The following is a 26,035-nucleotide window of genomic DNA, read 5'->3' on the forward strand; positions in this document are numbered from 1 at the left end:
ATTGGCCCCAATGAAAAGGTGGGACTGAAACACCTTTTTCATCGAGGACTAAGCCTTGTCCAAAGATGTGAAGGTGGCCACAAACCTGGCCAGCTTCCTCACAAATGGTTTCCCTAACAGGCCCACTTGAGCCTGAATACTTGCCTCTGTAGAAGCCAGGTCACCCAGTTTTGGATCCACCTTAATGAGCAACGAACGGCACCTCTCAGTTGAGACAGCGCAATTATCATTGCCCAAAAAGATTACTGCTCTCTGGGCCCAACCGGAGATGACCTCGGGGGACAGTGGGACTTTGCCTCTTCTGCCAATTCCAGGATTTTTGTGAGTGGGCCTACCATATCCAGGAGCTTCTCCTAGCAGGGCTTCCATCACCTATCGATCGCTTTCTTTGGATCTTTAATGAATTTCTGTAGGAACGTGGCCATGCGCACATCGATCTCCGGAGTGCAAGCCATCTTGCTGGACAAGGAGGGATGTGGGCACTCCGCTGTAAGCTTTTTACAGACCTCCTTTTCATGTGGCTTTCTGAGGTGGTTAGCGATGTAGGCGTCCACTGTGTCTGAGTGGGTCAGGGTCTAGAAGTGCCCACATCGTCTGAGAAATCCCCCTGAGGTTCATCCTCATCCATCTCCCCTGAGGGGACTATCCCTGCAAGATCCCTCCAGGCGCTTAGGGCATCTCCCAAGGCGGATAACAGGGGAAGGGACGAGTGCTCCAAGAGGGCCTACTTGTCCTTGTCGAAGGCAGGAAAATCCATCCCCGCCTCAGTTCTGCTCTTGGGAGAGCAATGCAACAATTGCAAAATTCAGTATTCCAAATTGGTATGCATATCTTCTTCCAATTGACATTAAATTACTTAATTTGATGTATGTAAAGAAATGGCTCCCTGTTGCAGTTACCCCCCACTTTTTGCCTGATACTGATGCTGACTTGACTGAGAAGAGTGCTGGGACCCTGCTAACCAGGCCCCAGCACCAGTGTTCCTTCACCTAAAATGTACCATTGTATCCACAATTGGCACACCCTGGCATTCAGATAAGTCCCTTGTAACTGGTACTTCTAGTACCAAGGGCCCTGATGCCAAGGAAGGTCTCTAAGGGCTGCAGCATGTCTTATGCCACCCTAGAGACCCCTCACTCAGCACAGACACACTGCTTACAAGCCTGTGTGTGCTAGTGAGAACAAAATGAGTAAGTCGACATGGCACTCCCCTCAGGGTGCCATGCCAGCCTCTCACTGCCTATGCAGTATAGGTAAGACACCCCTCTAGCAGGCCTTACAGCCCTAAGGCAGGGTGCACTATACCATAGGTGAGGGTACCAGTGCATGAGCATGGTACCCCTACAGTGTCTAAACAAAACCTTAGACATTGTAAGTGCAGGGTAGCCATAAGAGTATATGGTCTGGGAGCCTGTCAAACACGAACTCCACAGCACCATAATGGCTACACTGAAAACTGGGAAGTTTGGTATCAAACTTCTCAGCACAATAAATGCACACTGATGCCAGTGTACATTTTATTGCAAAATACACCACAGAGGGCACCTTAGAGGTGCCCCCTGAAACTTAACCGACTGTCTGTGTAGGCTGACTAGTTCCAGCAGCCTGCCACACCAGAGACATGTTGCTGGCCCCATGGGGAGAGTGCCTTTGTCACTCTGAGGCCAGTAACAAAGCCTGCACTGGGTGGAGATGCTAACACCTCCCCCAGGCAGGAGCTGTGACACCTGGCGGTGAGCCTCAAAGGCTCACCCCTTTGTCGCAGCCCAGCAGGGCACTCCAGCTTAGTGGAGTTGCCCGCCCCCTCCGGCCACGGCCCCCACTTTTGGCGGCAAGGCTGGAGGGAACAAAGAAAGCAACAAGGAGGAGTCACTGGCCAGTCAGGACAGCCCCTAAGGTGTCCTGAGCTGAAGTGACTCTAACTTTTAGAAATCCTCCATCTTGCAGATGGAGGATTCCCCCAATAGGGTTAGGATTGTGACCCCCTCCCCTTGGGAGGAGGCACAAAGAGGGTGTACCCACCCTCAGGGCTAGTAGCCATTGGCTACTAACCCCCCAGACCTAAACACGCCCTTAAATTTAGTATTTAAGGGCTACCCTGAACCCTAGAAAATCAGATTCCTGCAACTACAAGAAGAAGGACTGCCCAGCTGAAAACCCCTGCAGCGGAAGACCAGAAGACGACAACTGCCTTGGCTCCAGAAACTCACCGGCCTGTCTCCTGCCTTCCAAAGATCCTGCTCCAGCGACGCCTTCCAAAGGGACCAGCGACCTCGACATCCTCTGAGGACTGCCCCTGCTTCGAAAAGACAAGAAACTCCCGAGGACAGCGGACCTGCTCCAAGAAAAGCTGCAACTTTGTTTCCAGCAGCTTTAAAGAACCCTGCAAGCTCCCCGCAAGAAGCGTGAGACTTGCAACACTGCACCCGGCGACCCCGACTCGGCTGGTGGCGATCCAACACCTCAGGAGGGACCCCAGGACTACTCTGATACTGTGAGTACCAAAACCTGTCCCCCCTGAGCCCCCACAGCGCCGCCTGCAGAGGGAATCCCGAGGCTTCCCCTGACCGCGACTCTTTGAACCTAAAGTCCCGACGCCTGGGAGAGACCCTGCACCCGCAGCCCCCAGGACCTGAAGGACCGGACTTTCACTGGAGAAGTGACCCCCAGGAGTCCCTCTCCCTTGCCCAAGTGGAGGTTTCCCCGAGGAACCCCCCCCTTGCCTGCCTGCAGCGCTGAAGAGATCCCGAGATCTCTCATAGACTAACATTGCGAACCCGACGCTTGTTTCTACACTGCACCCGGCCGCCCCCCGCGCCGCTGAGGGTGAAATTTCTGTGTGGGCTTGTGTCCCCCCCGGTGCCCTACAAAACCCCCCTGGTCTGCCCTCCGAAGACGCGGGTACTCACCTGCAAGCAGACCGGAACCGGGGCACCCCCTTCTCTCCATTCTAGCCTATGTGTTTTGGGCACCACTTTGAACTCTGCACCTGACCGGCCCTGAGCTGCTGGTGTGGTGACTTTGGGGTTGCTCTGAACCCCCAACGGTGGGCTACCTTGGACCAAGAACTAAGCCCTGTAAGTGTCTTACTTACCTGGTTAACCTAACAAATACTTACCTCCCCTAGGAACTGTGAAAATTGCACTAAGTGTCCACTTTTAAAACAGCTATTTGTGAATAACTTGAAAAGTATACATGCAATTTTGATGATTTGAAGTTCCTAAAGTACTTACCTGCAATACCTTTCGAATGAGATATTACATGTAGAATTTGAACCTGTGGTTCTTAAAATAAACTAAGAAAAGATATTTTTCTATATAAAAACCTATTGGCTGGATTTGTCTCTGAGTGTGTGTACCTCATTTATTGTCTGTGTATGTACAACAAATGCTTAACACTACTCCTTGGATAAGCCTACTGCTCGACCACACTACCACAAAATAGAGCATTAGTATTATCTCTTTTTACCACTATTTTACCTCTAAGGGGAACCCTTGGACTCTGTGCATGCTATTCCTTACTTTGAAATAGCACATACAGAGCCAACTTCCTACATTGGTGGATCAGCGGTGGGGTACAAGACTTTGCATTTGCTGGACTACTCAGCCAATACCTGATCACACGACAAATTCCAAAATTGTCATTAGAAATTCATTTTTGCAATTTGAAAAGTTTTCTAAATTCTTAAAAGACCTGCTAGGGCCTTGTGTTAGATCCTGTTTAGCATTTCTTTTAGAGTTTAAAAGTTTGTAAAAGTTTGAATTAGATTCTAGAACCAGTTGTAGATTCTTAAAAAGTATTCCAACTTTTAGAAGCAAAATGTCTAGCACAGATGTGACTGTGGTGGAACTCGACACCACACCTTACCTCCATCTTAAGATGAGGGAGCTAAGGTCACTCTGTAAAATAAAGAAAATAACAATGGGCCCCAAACCTACCAAAATACAGCTCCAGGAGCTTTTGGCAGAGTTTGAAAAGGCCAACCCCTCTGAGGGTGGCAACTCAGAGGAAGAGGATAGTGACTTGGAGGACAATTCCCCCCTACCAGTCCTATCTAGGGAGAACAGGGTCCCTCAAACCCTGACTCCAAAAATAATAGTCAGAGATGCTGGTTCCCTCACAGGAGAGACCAACACCTCTGAAATCACTGAGGATAACCCCAGTGAAGAGGACATCCAGTTAGCCAGGATGGCCAAAAGATTGGCTTTGGAAAGACAGATCCTAGCCATAGAGAGGGAAAGACAAGAGATGGGCCTAGGACCCATCAATGGTGGCAGCAACTTAAATAGGGTCAGAGATTCTTCTGACATCCTAAAAATCCCCAAAGGGATTGTAACAAAATATGAAGATGGTGATGACATCACCAAATGGTTCACAGCTTTTGAGAGGGCTTGTGTAACCAGAAAAGTGAACAGATCTCACTGGGGTGCTCTCCTTTGGGAAATGTTCACTGGAAAGTGTAGGGATAGACTCCTCACACTCTCTGGAAAAGATGCAGAATCCTATGACCTCATGAAGGGTACCCTGATTGAGGGCTTTGGATTCTCCACTGAGGAGTATAGAATTAGATTCAGGGGGGCTCAAAAATCCTCGAGCCAGACCTGGGTTGATTTTGTAGACTACTCAGTAAAAACACTAGATGGTTGGTTAACTGGAAATGAAGTGTGTGACTATGTTGGGCTTTATAATTTGTTTATGAAAGAACACATTTTAAGTAACTGCTTCAATGAAAAGTTGCATCAGTATCTGGTAGACCTAGGTCCAATTTCTCCCCAAGAATTGGGAAAGAAGGCAGACCACTGGGTCAAGACTAGGGTAACCAAAACTTCCACTGGGGGTGACCAAAAGAAAGGGGTTACAAAAACTCCCCAGGAGAAAGTGGGTAACACTAGAAACAAAGAGACAGAGCCCTCTGTAGGCCCCCAAAAACCAGAACCGGTGGGTGGGCCCCAGGACACAACCCAAAACAAAGGTGGGTACCAGGGTAAGAACTGGGATGCCACTAAGGCATGGTGCCACAACTGTAAACAGTCTGGGCACCAAACCAAGGACACTTCTTGTCCCAAAAACAAACCCCAGAACAAAATTCCTGGGGTAACCAGTGTAGCCATGGGAGATGACTCCTCAGATGAGGAGGTCTTCCTAGCCTTCAACTGGAAACAGGGCCCAACAGGTGAGTTGGAGATTCCAGAGGGAAGTAGACACTTCCACCACCTACTGGTGAATGGAATCCCAACCACTGCCCTGAGAGACACTTGTGCCAGTCACACTATTGTGCATGACAGGCTGGTGCTCTCAAACCAGTACATCCCAGGTGAGACTGCCAGGGTAAGAGTTAGCCTAGACAGGGTCACTAAGAGGCCTGTGGCTTTAGTGCCCATAGAAGTGGGTGGCACTCTTAGCTGGAGAAGGGTAGTAGTCAGTACAGACCTCCCCCTTGATTGTCTCCTTGGAAATGACTACCCAGAGGTTAGTCAGAGCTCAAGAGAGGAACTGGTCCAGTGCCAGTCCTCTCTCAAGGATTCTGGAAGTCCTGCCTCTGCAGTAAATGCAAGCAGGCCCCAGAAGAAGAAGAAAAGAAAACAGAGTAGGAAGGGTGGACAACCTTTAGCCAAGGTTACAGCAAGCCAAGGAGATTCTGCTCCAGTAGGGGAGAACTCCAAAAATGGCCCTGATAAAGTCCAACCTGACCCACAAGAAGTCCTGGCTAGTCAGGCAACTGTTAAACCTGAGTGGGTGGCTCCTCAGCTAACAGAAGAAAGAGTGGAAGAAGGGTAAACACAAGATGTGGTAACCCCCCACTCCAATACAGCAGACAGGCAACCTGAACCCAAAGAAGCCTGTAACTTAGCCCCTTCCCTTTTAGGTGAAGAGCTAAAGGTGTGGTTCTGGGCACTGACAGCTGTCAGTGGCCTCTGCTGGGTGTTAGCCTTTATGGCTGCACTATCCTTAGCATGGTGGTCTGACCCCATGCCAAATAGCAAGTTAGGCCCCCTGACCCTATTGGTCATGGTGGGGTTACTCCAGCTCTGGGTAACCTCTCTGGGTAAGCTAGGGGTAACCCTGGCCAAGATAAGGTTAGCAGAGGTGGATACCTCTAAGACCAAGATAGAAAGAATGGGTGGAGACATTGAAGAGGCAGACAAGAGGCAATTCAGACTAGGTCCTATCACTGTGGAAGTAGGTCAGTTCCCCAAAGGGAATGACCTGAACAGAAGGATGTAAGGCAGAGTAGGCCCTGCAACTAACCAGCCTATTTCTCCTACTCTTCCTCGCCTGACAGACTAGGAAGACTCTCCCAGCTTGGGCTGAGTCTCCTGGCCTGTGGGCTGGGGGGGGCTTGTGTAAAGAAATGGCTCCCTGTTGCAGTTACCCCCCACTTTTTGCCTGATACTGATGCTGACTTGACTGAGAAGAGTGCTGGGACCCTGCTAACCAGGCCCCAGCACCAGTGTTCCTTCACCTAAAATGTACCATTGTATCCACAATTGGCACACCCTGGCATTCAGATAAGTCCCTTGTAACTGGTACTTCTAGTACCAAGGGCCCTGATGCCAAGGAAGGTCTCTAAGGGCTGCAGCATGTCTTATGCCACCCTAGAGACCCCTCACTCAGCACAGACACACTGCTTACAAGCCTGTGTGTGCTAGTGAGAACAAAATGAGTAAGTCGACATGGCACTCCCCTCAGGGTGCCATGCCAGCCTCTCACTGCCTATGCAGTATAGGTAAGACACCCCTCTAGCAGGCCTTACAGCCCTAAGGCAGGGTGCACTATACCATAGGTGAGGGTACCAGTGCATGAGCATGGTACCCCTACAGTGTCTAAACAAAACCTTAGACATTGTAAGTGCAGGGTAGCCATAAGAGTATATGGTCTGGGAGCCTGTCAAACACGAACTCCACAGCACCATAATGGCTACACTGAAAACTGGGAAGTTTGGTATAAAACTTCTCAGCACAATAAATGCACACTGATGCCAGTGTACATTTTATTGCAAAATACACCACAGAGGGCACCTTAGAGGTGCCCCCTGAAACTTAACCGACTGTCTGTGTAGGCTGACTAGTTCCAGCAGCCTGCCACACCAGAGACATGTTGCTGGCCCCATGGGGAGAGTGCCTTTGTCACTCTGAGGCCAGTAACAAAGCCTGCACTGGGTGGAGATGCTAACACCTCCCCCAGGCAGGAGCTGTGACACCTGGCGGTGAGCCTCAAAGGCTCACCCCTTTGTCGCAGCCCAGCAGGGCACTCCAGCTTAGTGGAGTTGCCCGCCCCCTCCGGCCACGGCCCCCACTTTTGGCGGCAAGGCTGGAGGGAACAAAGAAAGCAACAAGGAGGAGTCACTGGCCAGTCAGGACAGCCCCTAAGGTGTCCTGAGCTGAAGTGACTCTAACTTTTAGAAATCCTCCATCTTGCAGATGGAGGATTCCCCCAATAGGGTTAGGATTGTGACCCCCTCCCCTTGGGAGGAGGCACAAAGAGGGTGTACCCACCCTCAGGGCTAGTAGCCATTGGCTACTAACCCCCCAGACCTAAACACGCCCTTAAATTTAGTATTTAAGGGCTACCCTGAACCCTAGAAAATCAGATTCCTGCAACTACAAGAAGAAGGACTGCCCAGCTGAAAACCCCTGCAGCGGAAGACCAGAAGACGACAACTGCCTTGGCTCCAGAAACTCACCGGCCTGTCTCCTGCCTTCCAAAGATCCTGCTCCAGCGACGCCTTCCAAAGGGACCAGCGACCTCGACATCCTCTGAGGACTGCCCCTGCTTCGAAAAGACAAGAAACTCCCGAGGACAGCGGACCTGCTCCAAGAAAAGCTGCAACTTTGTTTCCAGCAGCTTTAAAGAACCCTGCAAGCTCCCCGCAAGAAGCGTGAGACTTGCAACACTGCACCCGGCGACCCCGACTCGGCTGGTGGCGATCCAACACCTCAGGAGGGACCCCAGGACTACTCTGATACTGTGAGTACCAAAACCTGTCCCCCCTGAGCCCCCACAGCGCCGCCTGCAGAGGGAATCCCGAGGCTTCCCCTGACCGCGACTCTTTGAACCTAAAGTCCCGACGCCTGGGAGAGACCCTGCACCCGCAGCCCCCAGGACCTGAAGGACCGGACTTTCACTGGAGAAGTGACCCCCAGGAGTCCCTCTCCCTTGCCCAAGTGGAGGTTTCCCCGAGGAACCCCCCCCTTGCCTGCCTGCAGCGCTGAAGAGATCCCGAGATCTCTCATAGACTAACATTGCGAACCCGACGCTTGTTTCTACACTGCACCCGGCCGCCCCCGCGCCGCTGAGGGTGAAATTTCTGTGTGGGCTTGTGTCCCCCCCGGTGCCCTACAAAACCCCCCTGGTCTGCCCTCCGAAGACGCGGGTACTCACCTGCAAGCAGACCGGAACCGGGGCACCCCCTTCTCTCCATTCTAGCCTATGTGTTTTGGGCACCACTTTGAACTCTGCACCTGACCGGCCCTGAGCTGCTGGTGTGGTGACTTTGGGGTTGCTCTGAACCCCCAACGGTGGGCTACCTTGGACCAAGAACTAAGCCCTGTAAGTGTCTTACTTACCTGGTTAACCTAACTAATACTTACCTCCCCTAGGAACTGTGAAAATTGCACTAAGTGTCCACTTTTAAAACAGCTATTTGTGAATAACTTGAAAAGTATACATGCAATTTTGATGATTTGAAGTTCCTAAAGTACTTACCTGCAATACCTTTCGAATGAGATATTACATGTAGAATTTGAACCTGTGGTTCTTAAAATAAACTAAGAAAATATATTTTTCTATATAAAAACCTATTGGCTGGATTTGTCTCTGAGTGTGTGTACCTCATTTATTGTCTGTGTATGTACAACAAATGCTTAACACTACTCCTTGGATAAGCCTACTGCTCGACCACACTACCACAAAATAGAGCATTAGTATTATCTCTTTTTACCACTATTTTACCTCTAAGGGGAACCCTTGGACTCTGTGCATGCTATTCCTTACTTTGAAATAGCACATACAGAGCCAACTTCCTACAATGTACCAAAATGAATCCTCAAATTACTCAGTTGTATCATTCCTAGTGGAGTATCGTGGACTGTATCAATCCTATTGGCCTATAATTCATAAACAAATGAACCTTTATAAGGGTGTATCAGACCAATTGGCCTAAATTATTACACATGCACCAAACATTTGGATGTAGGTCAAATAAACGTATTTACACCCCACACATTGATATTTAGGTATTTTACGTGGTAACACCCCTAATATTTACATGTAATCATATGGAATCACTATTATTACTGATTATGCTTGGGTAGATAAAAAAAAAAAATCCCTACTGGATATCAGAATTTAGATTCCCTCTTGTCTATATTTAGACTCTGTATGTCAGAGTTAATATTAAAGTCTGACTACATGTTATGTCCAGAGGCTGAATTAACATATGAGGTGCATGCACAATCTATCCTATGGGAAATGCACGATTTCTTTAGTGGAATACATGCTGTGCATGTGAGCCTTTAATTTAGAACCCTGCTCAAATCAAAGTTTAGAACGTCTGGTTCACTATTATGTCTAACTGTTTTTGGATACCGCTAACAAAGGTTCAAATGTTTAATATAATTAGGCCAATTGGTTTGAAACACATTCATAAAAGTTCAAATGTTTATGAATTTAGGCAAATTGGATTACAACCATGAAAGGCATTTAAAGGTTAATTTTGTATACGGTTGATTACTGTAATGAAGTGAATACCCCATACTATTTTGTCTCAATCTTTCATCAAATAATCAGAAAGAGTGTAGCATCCTTAAACACTACTTAATTATGTAGTTCCTGACAGACTTTTGACATGATTGTACTTATTCATCCTGGATAATTTTCTTTCCCATAATACTGTTTCTTTTTTTATTTACAGAGAAATTAAATGTTTTCTCTTTAGTTACCCAAAAGATGTGATTGGAACTTCTTTCTCTTAGGCCTTTGCAGTGATACTCTATGCAGGATATTTTGCATTTCTGTCATTATATATTGATACACGTTTATGTATGTTTTTTTTAAATGGCCTTTGATTATAAAGAGGCATTCTGCTGGGTACTTCCACCTGCAGATTACCCACCTTTGAATATTGATAGGGTCAGACTGTATCTGGAAACCTTTACCATATCTCTGTGATGCTGGTGGGTGACACTGGCTCCATCTCCATGAGAGAAGCAGAGGAGAGGTGGTGTCACTGGAGCAATAAATCTGCCACCTCTGCACCTCAATAAGAGTTCAGTTGTTTTCTGACTCTTAGCCGAAAATCTGTATCTTCTATCTTCACATCACATGAACATCTAAATTACTTCAGTGCAGGTGATAATGTTGCCCCTAAAATGTCAGGGCCCAATCGCTATTCAAAATGTGTTAGACAGATTTTCGTTATGGATCCACATGTCTGGAACTGAGGCACCAGAGAAAATAGACATGATTCGTCAAGGTGGTCTTTGCCTGAGGATGAACCCAAAGTCAGTGAAAGAAGGGCAACCTTTTCAAAGCAAAGCCACAACACTAGAAAAAAAACATTCTTCTTCCAGGGGTTGCAGATCCAAGTGTACAACACCTGTTTGAAAATCTGCGCATCTGCAGTCTTCGCTTGAGCCACAGTTAGTGCAGTTTTCATTCACCAGCCTTGCTGAATTTGATGGCAACGTCAAATCCCCCACTTCATCTGCCTTCCACAGTATCCATGCAGCTTATCCTGAGTTTCTGATGTCAGGAATAGATCTGGCATCTTTTTGTCGAGCGCTGCAATTTTTTTTTTAAAAGGCACGACCCTCTGTGATGTCCCACTTGGTCTACAGTTCACTCCATTTTGCTCCCAACGTCGAATATTCCATGGAAGCCATGTCCACAAAGAGATGCTATGAGCGCCAACACTAATGTCTGTTGTAACCTCTGCACAAGTGCTCTTGATGCTCCCAGCTATACCTCCACCACCTACCTAGTTTAAGAGTGCAGAAGGGAGATGATGAGACTCCTGGAGGAAAAAGAGCATAGAGAGGACAGTGACTGTGGTTAATTGAACTGTGTTCATGGGCTGTTTGGCTCCAACACAGATCAAGAGAAGGCCCAGACTCAAAATGATGAAGATCCCATAGAAACGGCTGTCCAGGAAGCCAGTGGTCTTGGCAATTCTCGTGAAATAGATCCAACACCAGGTCTAACTTCCCCAGAGGTAACCCCTTTTCACTTAGTCTTAAATAAAGTGGCAGAGCCCCTGGAACTTAATCTTTCCTAAGTAGAACATCGCCTTAACATTTCGACTGATGTACTTCAAGCCTTAACCGACAATCCCCGTCTTCTCTTTTAAGCACTTGTCAACACCGTGAAGGAGCCCTGGTCATTCTCCATGAATAGGGCTATTGCACAGAGATACAGACCACTTCAAATGGTTCAGCCTTTCTTTCCCTTTATCGTTCTCCTGAAAGTTCAATTATTCAGGTGTCATCCACCAGTAGGCTAAACCTGTGGTCATTCCCCACTCATCACCAGATTGTGAGCCTAAAACTAGAGAGAACAGCAACAGACTCTTTTTCCCAGGCAGTCTAGGGCTAAGATTATTGAATGCTGTATGTTTTTCTGGCTACTAAACACACACCCTTTGGGATATGGCAGCTATGGTTGTCAGCCTTCTGGACCACCTCAACCCACAATTTACTGTGGTGGTTTGTGATGGACATGATGCAGCCTGACACATAATAAAAGCTGAACTGAACATGGCTGATTCCATCACTAGGTCCATGAGCTCCTCTGTATCCCTTAGGAGACATACTTGACTCTGCTCTAAGGGCTCTTCCTGGGATGTTCAAAACACTTTATTGGACCTTCCTTTTGATGGGGAAAACTTTTGTGGGAAAAGGCCAATGCAGCATGTGTAAGATTCAAGGAAAAGGGCCGAACTACAGCTAGATCATTAGGGATCCAAGCATCCACAAGAGGCACTTTTCATAATCTAAGACCTTTTAGCAGAGGCTTTCCCACCCCTCCCAGCAACACCAGCCTCATGCACCAGTGGAGGGTAAGAGTCCTCTTCTTCCTCATCCCTAGTATCACCACAGAAACCATAGGAGTTTGGCTGTGAAGGAACATGTGTGGCCAGTGGGAGGACAGGCCACTCTTTTCTACAACCTTACAAGGCCATTACTTCAGACCATTGGGGCTTACCAATAGTGGAAAAGGGGTATACCATACCTTTCAAACAGCAATTCCCCAAGATCCCTCCCCTGCAGTTCCTTCAGTCAGAGAAAAACCTGAGCATCCTGCAGCAGAAGGTGGCAGCCCTGTTTAGTAGGGAGGAGTAGAGTTGGTTTCAGAGTAGGAAAAAGGCAAGGCTTGCTACTCTTTGTACTTCCTGATCCCCAAAAAGGAACACATTTAGAGCCTAGACCTGAAACTCCTGAATTACTTCTTACATAAGGATTTATTTAAGAAGTTGTCTTTAGCTCTGTTTTTGTTGGTGCTTGACACAGAAGACTGGATGGTATGTCTTCATTTGAAAGATGTCTATTTTAATATCCCAATCTTAACGTCTCAAAAGAAGCATCTGTGATTCACGGTGGGGTCCACTCACAATCAGTTTCTAGTGCTTCCATTTGGCCTCTCTTTGGCTTCATGAGTCTTCACCAAGGTGATGGCAATGGCGGCTGCTCAGCAGATGGCGTTCCATCACTTGGAAAGCACAACATTTCTTTGACATGGGATTTTCAGTCAGTGTACCCAAATCTCACTTGCAGCCCATCCAGCGCATCCTGACAGTTCTGTGCCAGCTCCGCCTTTAGCATTCTCTTGGTCTTACATGCATATTGGTAAATGAGGGCTCGCCAGTGAAGCCCCCCAATGCAGTGGTTTCAACATGAGGGAGATATGATACTCCAGGGAAATTGCAGCGACAGTACAACAGCAATGTTCTACATCACAAGAAGCGAGGAGTGACACCTTAACATATGCTGAGACCTTGGTCCTGGATGTGAAAACAGTTGCTATGGATGATTATGAACCACATAGCTGACTTGTTGAATATCAGGGTCAACAGTCTCACCTAATGGCATCTCGTGAATCACGAGTGGTGTCTTCAGCCGGAGGTAGTTCAGAGTCTTCTCCTTAGTGGGGTATCTCTCAGGTGAACCTGTTGATCACTCTCAAGAATGCCCGTTGCCCAATGTTTTGTGCCTTCCAGCATCTGTAGCAGGTAGCCATGGGAAACACATTTTATGTTGAAGTGGAAGTTTCCCCTTCACATCCTTGATTGCACGGGTTCTGAGGAAGATTAGCCATTACCGGGCCCAAGACATCATCTTCGCCCTGGATTGGCCAAGAAAGGCGTGGTACACAGACATTATACACTGCTCCCTATGTGCTTCTCTTCTATTTCCACTCAGTAGTGCCCCTTGGAATCTTTATTAAATTCCTAAACAAACTGTCAGACAACCCCAGATAAGGAGGACGATATCATTGAGTTATTGCTTGCCAGTCAAAGTGAACTGAAAAAAATGGTAAATTGTCCTTCTGCTGAATTCTGAGATGCTGGAGAGCAGCCTTTGCCTCAAAGTGACATTGTCTCAGTGGTCTTTAATGCGACTACTGCCTGTAGACAAATCTTTTTTTTTCCCTATTTCTAAGGCAGTAATAAAGTTGAATTTTATCTTCTTAATAGCATGTGTTTTAATTCGAATTTAAAAGGTAGCACATTTATTTAGCTAGGCAATGTTTTATTATGTTTTTTTTTTAAAGATATTGTCTGTTTGAAATGTGCGCGTCTGATATCCATACACTGTGGAGGGACTTATCCACTTTGGAAATCTAAGCTTATAGGGCAGTTCCCCTAAGAGGAATATCAACAGTTTAGGACTTTGTTCAATATTTGTATTATTCATTGTCTGTGCAATCATACCTCATCTTGCCATTCAATATTGAAGTGCCTGAAGCACTTTATTTTTTTAAATTTTTTGTGTACCATATTTGTTAAAATGTTACAAAGTTTAGTGTTAACTCCTGATTAGGTGCTAGTTTTTGTTTCCGCATATTCATCCTAAACAGTTTTTTTTTTTTTTTTTACACACTGCCCTCTAATTTAAATTTGGAAAAGTGAATGTAAACAAAGTAATGTAAATGGCCATTCATTCATTAATGACTAGTATGTTAGTAATTTTGAAAGAGGTCTTTGATAAGACCTTTGACAAAAGATACCTGTAACAGAGTAAAACAATGCTTTGGCGAACATTAGGTTATCCAACTGAGCTTTTCACAGTATAGAATTGGGATTAGAAGCCAAATCCTTGTTTCTCCAGAGCGGAGTTGATTACAGTATTGTTAAACAGTTATGCTCAAATCAGATTTCCCAAAGCCTTACATTCCCAAAGGAGTAGTAGAAATGTGGCTTCTGAAGAAATGGGGTATTAGCCTTTAGGAATTTCAGATTTGCTTTTGAGAAACATGATTCCCCAATCCCGCAAGCTACCTTTTTAATGACAGTGAAAAATGAGTCACAGCATATCTTGTCTGTGCTCTGTTGTGTCTTTGTGCAATTAAATATGTGTATTATTTGTGTTCATCACAAAATCTGTATCAGCAATATAATTTCTCCCGTCTGTACAGTGTACCACGCAATATACATGGAAGAGCTGACATCTGTGGAACTTACTGAAAAAATTGCTCAACTCTTCAGCATTTCACCTCGGCAGATAAACCAGATCTACAAGCAAGGGCCCACGGGGATACATGTGCTGATTAGTGATGAGGTAAGAGCTGCATTGACGCATATGTGAACTTTGGTTGTAGAACTAAGTGCGATGGCCTGTCTGCTTTTCATTTGCTTTTATTAACTAACTTTTTGTCAGGAAAAACATAACCCCCTAATTTTGTAAGTGCCAGATCTTGATTTTCAACAGCCAAATTTCACATAGGTGAGGACCTACTGGAACAGAGTTCTGAAGCGATAAAGAGCTTAACTGTTGTGTTTTGACTTGCTCATCCACTCACTGCAAAGGAAAAGTCTCTCATTCAAGGTTAAATATTGTCCTTAGCTTTTGGCCACCAGTGCTTGTGTTGGGATCTGTTGGGTGGCAAATATGTTTTCGAAAACTGGGGCTGCACTTTCATGTACTGTAAACTATGTTCAGTCTATTTATTAGGGCTATACTTGGGCAGATTTTAAGAACCTTGTGTGTCGAAGATTGTCTGATTTTACTCTTTTAAAAAGAATGCACCTGTCACTTAAACTCGCATTCCATTTTCATCTTACAAAGGCAATCTGAGAGGGAGTGTGGCCATGCCGCTGAACAAGATGGCCACACGGCAGTGAAGCTCCTGCGGCATCTCCCAAAATAACATGAAGATACAGGAGCCAGCAGTAACAACGGAGCTGTTGGGAGAAGGGGGTGAGGTTGTTGGGGGGAAGGGGCTGAGCCGCAGCGGCCGCATTACTGGACACGGATGCTGCTAAAGCTGTGGGCCGCGCTGACGGCCTACGCACTTCAGAGGCCCTGAGGCGACAGGGGCCTCGTGTGAACCTGAGGCACGGGGCCTACAGGTGGCGTGGTGCCACCTGAGGTGATCGTCGCTGCCCCCCCCCCCTCCCTCCAGGACCAGACTCAGCACTGTAACCCCCTCTCGTGCATGTGCATTGGTGGCTGCTGGACAGTACTGCCTGGTGCTATGGTCGCTTCTGGTGTCGTGGTGCCCATGGGAGGCATCCGGTGGTGCACTCTGCAGGCGCGACAATTAAAAACAAGCATTTGGAAGCTCAGGCCGCCCGGAGGAAAACAGCAAGCACAGCCGCCTGGATCACACACACCCATGTGAGCTTCGCACTGCGGGCGAGCAAGGAAAGCACCGGTGCTTCGCACGGCAGCGCCCGAGCGAGGCGAAGCCCTACAGGTGTGGCTCAAGGAGGTTCATGGAGAGCGGAAGGCGCGGAGACCCTTCCGACCGCTTCACCATGCGACCCGGTGCCCGAGAATTTCTTTTGCGGGCCCCGAATCAGTGAAAAGCGGTTCTATGGAAGGGCGCAAGATGGCGGCCGCCATTTTGCATGCGAACTCGTCGCAAGCATAGAGCCAAGTGAAAGGGCTGCCTGCACCGCGCTCGGTGCTAGATCCCCGGCGCATCTCCTGCCTCCTGCGCTGGAGCCGTCACCCGGGGACTACGGAGCCCGTAAAATAGACGAGTCCCCAGGGAGGACCCGAACCGGCTGGCCCCACACCGCTGAGGTGAGCCGTGCTTGCTTCTGACACCCTGCGGAGAGAAGGAAAGCGGAACACCGGTGACCTGATCGGGGATAAGGAACAAAACTGGCGAGGCCCCTTGACTTGGGGCCCCTGGAAAACTAACTCTAGTGACCCCTACTCGGAGGTCTGACAGAGCACCACTGGGGGCACCTGAAGACAAGATTGTACAAACGCAGCATTAAGGTGAGAGCCTCTGGGAATATAAGGAAACACCCCTGGTCCTGGGAATCACCTGGGGAGTTGAATCGAACCAGATCCCAGCAGGGACTATTTTCAAGACTCTGCACTAAGAGGGGGGTACCGAGACCAAAGCAAGAGTAAAAGTGATCCACCCAGTTTCTTTCTGACCCCAACTATGGATTGCGGGCTCTGAGAGTAACTCCACACCTTGCCCCATCACTCGAGCAAACTACAACGATCTGTAGAGAAACCACCTACATTTGGCACATGCACATCACCGCAAAATGGGTAAAACGGGCCGACGCCGTGCAGTACAGTCCTCTAGACTCTTAGGGCATTTGGAGGTAGTTCTGTCTGAGTTAGGAGTGAGATGCACTCCTTGCACCATTTCTTCACAGCTGTGCAGCACTTAGTGCCAGTTGCAACGTTTAGATTTGCGCAAGTACGCACGCTGGTCTTTCGCTGTATTGGCAGCAGCCCCGACATTCTGGACACAGGGCATTTGAGCCCCCTTGGGTTGGCCAGTTGACTAGGGGGTCATGGTGGTTTGTAGGGCGCCAGGCCCCATTGTGTATTTGTAGTGCTAGGAAATGTATTTCTTGTAGTTTGATTTTCAGACCCTGTTCTGGCTACCTCTAAATTGTGTTATGATTTTGAGGTTGTCTGGCATACTTTGGGTTATGCTAGTGAAATTATGTTCCACCCTGTGCTTTTTGCCCATAATGCTGCTGATACTTAGGAGATAAGTGTCTAATATTAGACTGAGATTTTGGGCGTACAATGTCTTTGATACCTATTGTGATGCTGTGCTTTATGTGGTTTATATCTCAGGATGATAAGTACAGTGATTTTCCTCTTACACCACTCCACCTTCAGTCCTATCTTGTTGAATCAGCCCTGTTCTGAAGTAACAACCTATCCCTAATCGCCTCACTTTCCTGTCTCCACAATAACTCAGGTTCCTTCTCCCGACGTATGGATTATGTGCCCCCTTCTTGCCCTCATACTTCTCCTCACCACCACTGTCCTAGTAACACCCTTCCCTTATCCCCACCACCCTCCTCCTCCCCAATTTCCCAACATGGCCACCGCTCGAATTAAGTCTGGAATTAATTGCTACAAAATCATCTACCCTTCTAACCTGTCTAAAGCTGCAACAAAACGTTTCAAGCATAACACCATTGAATATTTCCCCGATTCCCTTTTTGTCGATCAGTTTTACAATGGTCGATATGGGGGGGCTCAAAAACGATCTAATTTTTTTCACGCACGACATACCCTCTTGGTCTACCAGCTTTTACAATTCCTTTAACGTCACCTCCTCCTCCTCTATCCCTCATGGGAAACAGCTAAAAATTTCCCCCTCTGCATGTTTTAACGGCTCCCTCACTATCTCACTCTATAACAACGGTACTGTTATGATCCAAGCCAAAGACACCTGTCTCTCTCTCTTTGACCGCCTCTTCCCTTCCCTACTCCCCTCCCCTGCGACCAGGCTATCCCTTGACTCTCCATCTAGCTCCACCAATTACTCCCTTTCTCCTCCCCTGACCCCCCCCCCCACTCTCCAACAGGCTGCACCCTGGGGAGGCACAGGTCGACCCTCTTCTCTCCCCTCGGACCTCCCCTCGCATTCTTCCCCCCTCACAGTTTGCCCCTCCCCTCTTCACTCCAGCCTTACCTCTAGCTAACACGCTCCTCGTCCATTCCGCACCGTCCCGGCACTCCATTCTCATCTCCTCCCCCCTATCCCTGCCGGCCACCCCCCTCCTTAGACCACCTCTCCTCCAGCCCTCTCCCCTTGTCTATGTTCCCTATGCTCCCCTTGTTCCCTCCTCCACTCTGCTTTTCCGCCCACTCCTCCCCTCACTATGTACCCCGATTTCCCCGCAAATACATTCCATCTCTCTCCCTCCCCACTCTCCTCCAGCACTGCTGTGCTACCCCCTTTCCTCCCCTGGTAACCCCTTCCCTCCCTCGGACCGAGCAGAATCACTTCCTTTCTTCAACTTCTCTTTCTCCCAATCCCCCCCACTCTGCCCGATACCCGCTCCATCACAGCCACCTCACTTAGCTACCAGGACCTATCCAACCCCCTCCCCTCCCTTCCTTTCATACCTCCCTAATCCCTATGACTCCTCACACTCCTCCCCTCTCCTACCGCCCCACTCCTCTCCTATCGCCCCCTAATTCTGCCCTTAATTCCTATCCTTCTTGCAACGCCAACAACGACAACTCTCCTCTCACCCCTGGTGCACCAACTCCTGCTCTCATCCTAAACCTTTCCCCACCTCTGAACCCGATACCCCTACTCCCCTCCCGTTCCCCTACCTCTTCCTGCCGTACACTGCCTAGTGCACCCCCTCCTGTTTCCATCGAGCCACCCATTACGCCGTGCTCTTCCTTACTCTCTCTGGAAAATAAGCTAGGCTCTCTAATCACCGCCATCTCCCAACTTGAAGCTACCATTTTAGTTTTAAGCTCCAAGATCTCGACTTTTCCACACACCTAAATTCCTTTGGCTAACACTCACCCTTCCACGAGATGCACTTCACCCTCACACCCCATTATAGCTAAACATAGCCAGTCGTCTGCAAATCCACACAAGCACTCGAACGCCACCCTTCCTTCACTTCCACTTCCCAGTAACCCTGGAATCTACACTATTCCGACCATCTCCTCTGTCAGAACCACTCGCCCACCTAAACCCTCCCGAGCGCCCTCATATAAGCACAATATCCCTATCACCCCTCATAGCCCAAGTGCCCCCGTCACTAAAACAGTTGCGTCAGAGCTGCGCTGTCTGCTCCACAACTGCAGATCTGCAATAAAACACAAACTTGAAATCTCCGATACCATCAACCTGCACAATATTGACGTGCTCTTCCTCACAGAGACCTGGTTCAACGATACCTCTCACTCAATGTTTGATCTCCTTGTACCCACAGGCTATTCTATACTTAGAAATGACAGAATTGACAAAGTGGGGGGAGGTGTTGCGGTCATCTTTAGAAACTCCCTTCAACTTAAGGCACTTCCTAACAGCTCCTTCCACACTTTTGAATGCCTATCACTTGAGCTTCAATTGCACCACCGCTCACCTCTCAGATTCCATGCTATTTACCACCCGCCTGGTAGCAGCCCTTCGTTTATGGAAGAACTCACGGACTGCATCAGCAACCAATTCACGCAAAGTGACAATCAGATCTTCGTGGGTGACTTCAATGTCCACTGGGGCTCGCCTCAAGACACCAATGCGAATTTGCTGGCCACCTTCCTCTCTGCAAACGATCTTATCCAACACTGCACAGAAACAACACACTCTAAAGGCTCAATCCTGGACCTTGTCATTTCTAAAGCAGGCTTGCTGACTATCGCTACCCCTATTCATGGAGACTGGTCGGATCACCTCCTCATCCCATTCTCTCTTCACCTATCACACTCTATAACTCTGGGCCAGCCTAAGAGGGCTACTTCCTGGTTCCGTGACACAAAAAATATTGACCTCAGTACCCTCTGTGATTCTGCTTTGCTATCACTTCCAAGGCTAGACCCGGACCTCGATGTCAACGAACTCACCTCCCAATGCCTCACAGTCCTTGCAGTCGAAATCAATAATGTCGCTCCTCTCCAAAGCAAAAAGAAAAGGCCCACTCCCTCAGCACCTTGGTTCAACAAATCCCTCTATGAAGAAAGGAAGTTCATAAGAGCCCTTGAGAAACAATGGAGACAAGCACCCTCCACTGAAAATTTGGCCACGCTTCATTCAGCAAGATCCAAGTACCACAAGCTCATCTTCCTTGGAAAAGCGTCGCACTACAAATCCCTCCTTGACTCAGCCAAAAATAGACCCAAAAAACTATTCGACCTCATCAAGAACCCTAACAGCTCTCCCCCAACCTCCAAATTGGAAGATTCCACAAAGAAAGCAGCGGAATTCGCTATATTCTTTGACGAAAAGGTAAAATCACTTGTAGATCAGGTCATTCATCCTACCCCCACAGAGGAGTGCAAATCCTTAACCATTTGGCAAAATTTTGACCCCATCTCTGACGATGCTCTCCTTAAATGCATCCTCGATACAAAGCCCTCTAACCATTCTCTTGACCCCATCCCTAGTGCCATTGCCATTGACTTCTATACTAATTCTCTTTCCTATTGGACCACTCTGGTCAACCTCTCCTTCAGTCAAGGCTCCCTTCCTGTGTCCTTCAAAACTGGGCAGGTCACCCCTCTGCTAAAAAAAAACACCGCTGATGCGAACGACCTCAACAACTACCGTCCCATCACTAACCTACCCTTTCTTGCGAAAATCACAGAAAAATGTGTAGCGAAACAACTCTCTCGCCATATCAAGGAAAATGATCTTCTTGACAATTTCCAGTCTGGCTTCATTCAAAACTGCAGCACTGAAACAGCCCTGCTGCTAGTGATTGATGACGCGCTGTGGATACTCAATTCAGGGGAGTCTTGTCTTCTAATTCTTCTTGACCTTTCTGCAGCCTTTGACACTGTCAATCACAACACTCTCCTTAACACTCTTCAACAGAGAATGGGCATGGAGGGCACTGTGCTCAAATGGTTTGCCTCCTTCCTCTCTGATAGATCCCAAATGATCAAAATAGCGAACAGTCTTTCAGCTCCTTTAGCGGTCAGCCAAGGTGTCCCTCAAGGCTCCATACTTGCACCCACACTGTTCAATCTCTATTTAGAACCGTTGGGAAATCTCCTGAGTAAATCCGGGATCCACTATCATCTATATGCGGATGACACTCAGATCTACCTTAAGGTGGCCTCTACTCACGATCTCTCCTTCCTTAGCTCTACTCTCGACTCCATTCAAAACTGGATGATAACTCATCAACTGATCCTGAATCCCTCCAAAACAGAATTCCTCCTCCTCTCCTCCTCACTTTCTCATCCCCCAGTGCAATCATGGATGGATCAGATCAATCTAATGAACAATAAGCCCATCATTGTCGAGAGCGCAAAATCCCTTGGTGTCATACTCAACAAAAAACTCAATCTACTCTCCCACATCGACTCCATTGCAAAGTCTGCTCGACACCAACTGCGCCTTCTTTGGGGGATGCGTCGCTTCTTCCCGGAGCACGACCTTAAAACCCTGGTCCAATCGCTGGTTCTCTCTAGATTGGACTACTGCAACTCTCTTCTTACTGGCCTTCCCAAATCCCACCTTTCCCCCCTGAAGTCTATTCTCCATTCAGCAGCTCGTTTCATATATGGGGCCAAAAGAAGCGACCACATCACACCCATGTTATCCACCCTCCGTTGGCTTCCCATAGAGGCAAGATCTATCTACAAAACTGCATGTATCACCCACAAAGCCTTGCACTCCTCCTCCCCTCGCTACCTGGTGAATAAGCTGAAACTCTCTGGGGGCTCCAGACCATCACGTAATGCAGAAAAATTATTGCTTGAACCTCCCATTTTCAAGAAGGAAAGATCGATGGCCCAATCCTTTTCAGGCAACGCGGTGAGAATCTGGAACTCACTTCCGCCTCAGCTTCGGACCACCACCTCTTCCCAGGCCTTCAAAACTGACCTCAAAGCTCTCCTCCTTCAAAGACACTTCCAAAGTTAATTCAAGCCCTCTGTTTTCTGAAGGAAGTCCTTCCAGTATAGGAAATTCTGTTCTCCATGCCTATAGAAGTGCCTTCCCAGGGTGTTTTTGTGTTTTGAGTGTCTGCCATTTAGTGCAGTATTATACCTCTACCTGTATTTTGTACTCGTTTGTAACATGCACACGGCACCTTTCCTTTTCAACGTATCATTTGCTACCTCTTATATCTTGTTTGCTTTTGATACATGCACAACGGCCACCACTGCCTCAGGTAACGTAACTATTGTTTTAGTGTTTTGAGTGTCTACCATTGATTGCAACTTTTTTTACCTCTATTCGTACTTTATTTGCTCTTGTAACCTGCACACGTCACTTTTTCCTCTCATAACGTATCGTTTGCTACCTCGTTTATTTTTTGCTCTTGATACGTGCACAATTATCACGATTGCCTCATGTAATGTAACGCTTGTTTTTGTAACAGGCTCACTTGTATTTCTTCTCCTCTTGTATCTTTACTTTGCCTATTGTGAAGCGCTCTGACACCTTCGGGTAAAGTCCGCGCTATATAAAAACGCATTAAATAAATAAAAAAAGCTGTGGGGCCGTGACCTGGCTCCTGTTGCAGGGGCATATGGTGGTGGGGGGGGGGGAGGGGAGGCGGGTTGCTGCTGAACGGCCAGAGGTGGCTGTGCACATGCTGTGGGCTTGGCCAGCCCAAGAACCAGTTCCGATACTGCAATTCTCATTTGGATATTCATGATTTGAGTCTGATCTGTTTCCACTACGCGCACTAGATACATTTTGCTATTGAGATGGACCCTGTTCGAGCGGCTTGGGCGGCCTGAGTGATAGTCATCTACCCCGGCCCTTGGGCATTGGAGTGAGTGACCTGAAGGCACTTGGAGCCACTACGGGCTGTCTGGTGAGGCTTTGGTAAGGTCCCGTGAGGCCAGGGGCCGTGGAGACTCAAACAGCATAAGCTCCCCTTAGAAAGAGATGGCAGGTGGACATATCTACCACCCCGGCGGGGATGACAGCGCAGCCCGGGATGATCTGGTGCAAGACCGTGTGATCGGAGCAGAGGATAATATTCAGCTGGAGCTGCGGTTTGGGTTCCGTGCCATTGACACCAGGTTTGATCTACCCCCTCCAGAGGCACCTGCCTGACTGATTATTGCTCACCTCCTGAGTTATAGGGACAGCAACCCTGCCCTCCGATTGGCCAGAGAGAGGGGCCCTTTGCAATACCTGGGTGCGAGGGTCTCCCTCTTTCCTGACTTCATGCTCACTGTGCAGGAAGCCAGGCGAACATTTTTTGAGGTCAAGGCGGTGCTCCGCTCTGTTGGTGTATGATATGGCATGCTACACCCAGCTAGGTTGAGAGTTGAAGTGAATGGTAAACAAAGCTTTTTCAACAACACTAAGGATGCCATAGCTTACTGCAAGCAACACCCTGGGCTCGATGGATCGCTCCGTGGGTCTCCCCGTGACCATAACAACCTGGACGCTGGGCCTGCCTCAAGCATGGAACTATTTCCTACTGATTAGATTGTGCTGGTTGATCCAGGGTCTCTATCTTGTTGCCTTAACAATAAATCTCCTGAGGTTATTTCTGAAGAATGCCACGTTTCTGTTCTGTAACCTCTCCAGAGATTTCATAAATAGATCGCCCAGTCCTATTTCACTTTGATGTTCCTGCTACTGAACTGGGAGTTCTCTGTGGCTGTGTCCTCATGCACCGGTGGTTCTATATCACGATATCTCTTCTTTGTTTTAATGGTTTTTGGTTGGGGCTATGTGGGTTTCACTTGGCATTTTTCAGGTGGGTTTGGGAGGGCCATTCTAACTCTATGGGATAGGTGTTGATATGTTGTTTAGTTATGCAGTGCAGTGTAATGTTACTCTTAACCACTTTGTACCTGACCAAGCATATCTAATACATAAGGGCTGACACCTCAGCAGCGAAAAACTCATACCGCCAACTCATGTCCTGGAACATCCTTGGCCTCAATAAACCCCACAAGGGCAAATTGGTGCTGCTATACCTTAGCAGACATGCTGTGCAGATTGCTTTCTTACAGGAGACTAATCTCTCCAATGGTGCTGTGCCCTCATTTGCGTCCACGTGGGGCCCACAACGCTATTTTGCTAGCTACAGCACGTACTTTCGGGGGGAGGGGGGTGCGGTTGTATCTTGGTTCATAAAATTGTACCATTTAAGCCACTATCGACGTGGTCGGATAGTGAGGGTAGATAGGTGATGGTGATGGGGCTACTAGGTAACGGTAAGATTTTGCTTGTAAATGTCTATGCACCCAACACAAACGCTCCAGAATTCTTTTAAGATCTCTATGCACACATAGATCGCTTTGACTAAGAGCATGTCCTGATGGATGGGGATTTTAACATAGCAAGGGACCCCACACTTAACATCACTTCCCACGTGCCGACCTCTAAACCACGCTTACTTTGAATGCTTAGGGACCTTTGCAGTACTCTAGGTTTTCCCGATCCATGGCAATCACCTGGCAGAGGCAACCTGGTTTATACCGTCCATTCAGCACCTCACAGCACCTGGTCACTTATTAACTATTGGCTGATCACTCGATCTGTTGCACACTAGGTCACAGCTGTTAATCGTTTGCCCTGTACATTGTCCGATCACTCACCGGTACTTATTACAATCACTGTCCCCAAAGCCAGCAGTGCTAGTAAATTCTGGAGGTTTCCAGATATGGCACTACTGAACGCTCTGTTTTGTGCAGCTTTGAGGAAGGCAATAGTTGATTTTTTCGAGTTAAATGATGGCTCTGTGGGCACTTAGGCGGCGCTGTGGGATGCCTTTAAGGCACATGCCAGAGGTGTTTGCATATCCACACACACCGGTTTCCTAAGAGATATACTCCGAGAGCTGGCAGAGGTGGAGGCGCAGCTCTCTGATATTGACTGTGAGATTGAGCCCACTGAGATTCCTCCTCTACTGCACCGCCCGTAAGCTTATGCTCAAAGAGTTTGATACACTGGCGGACAGGGAGACGCAGTACATGGGCAAGGACGCTAAAGCCCATAGATATGGTGAAGGAGACAGACCCAGGAGGTTGCTGGCAGGCTGATCAGGCCATCCTACCAAGCATCACGTGTATTAGAAATAAAAAGGCCAGATGGCAGCATGGCAGTCTATACTGCCTAGGTCCAGGCGGAGCTCTACACATACTATTTCAAGCCGTATACAGCGCAACCCACACCGCCAGTTCCGGCATTGCAGGAGTATCTTGATGAAATCTCTATGGTCTGGTTGACTACAGCTCAGCAACGATTCCTCAGTGAGCCTTTTTCTATCGAGGAGGTGGTACAGGCTATTGACTCGCTTGCGTAGATGCGCGCTCTGGGGCTGGATGGATTTACTGGGGCGTTTTATAAGAAGTACAAAGACATACTTAGTCTGTGCCTCATATCAGTCTATGCTGAGGCGCGAGAATCCTGGGTTCTCCCTGAAAACATGCGAAAGGCGGTAATTACACTTTTACCCAAGTCCGATAAGGACCCCTTACATTGTAGATCATACCGACCTCTTTCTCTATTAAACTTCAACAATAAAATTCTTGCCAAGATGATCGTCACCCCCCTCTCTCTCTTACTGAATGAGATCATATTCCCCCACTCAGTCTGGTTTTGTGCCACACCGCTCCACCTACATCAATCTTCGCACTATTTTCTCGGTGCTAAATAGAATCTCTCCGGAGGTTGCTCTGTTGGATGCTGAAAAGGCTTTCGATTCCCTTGAATGACCCTTTTTACACGCTGTACTTGGCAAGCTTGGGTTCCCCCGCGATTATACCAAGTTGATTTCCTTGTTATTCTCACAACCCACTGCAGTCATACGGCTCAATGGTGCCCTTTCTCCCATTTTCCCTATCACACGTGGTACATGGCAGGGGTACCCATAGTCCCCGCTGCTTTTCATTCGGGCTATGGATCCCCTGGTTCGACATTTGAGGCAAGGACACAT

The 26,035-nt window shown here is 47.9% G+C and overlaps 1 protein-coding gene across 2 annotated transcripts in view; it reads left to right on the forward strand.

Moving 5' to 3' along the window:
• The window catches only part of TFCP2 (transcription factor CP2), a 348,159-nt gene that overhangs the window by 237,507 nt on the left and 84,617 nt on the right, over positions 1 to 26,035 (forward strand). For both annotated transcript variants that reach the window (XM_069230905.1, XM_069230906.1), the window contains exon 15: positions 14,632 to 14,774. In XM_069230905.1, the coding sequence (XP_069087006.1) occupies positions 14,632 to 14,774 (143 nt within the window). The remainder of the gene's footprint in view (positions 1 to 14,631; positions 14,775 to 26,035) is intronic.

The sequence above is a fragment of the Pleurodeles waltl genome, chromosome 4_2, assembly GCF_031143425.1.
Source record: "Pleurodeles waltl isolate 20211129_DDA chromosome 4_2, aPleWal1.hap1.20221129, whole genome shotgun sequence".
Taxonomy (NCBI): domain Eukaryota; kingdom Metazoa; phylum Chordata; class Amphibia; order Caudata; family Salamandridae; genus Pleurodeles; species Pleurodeles waltl.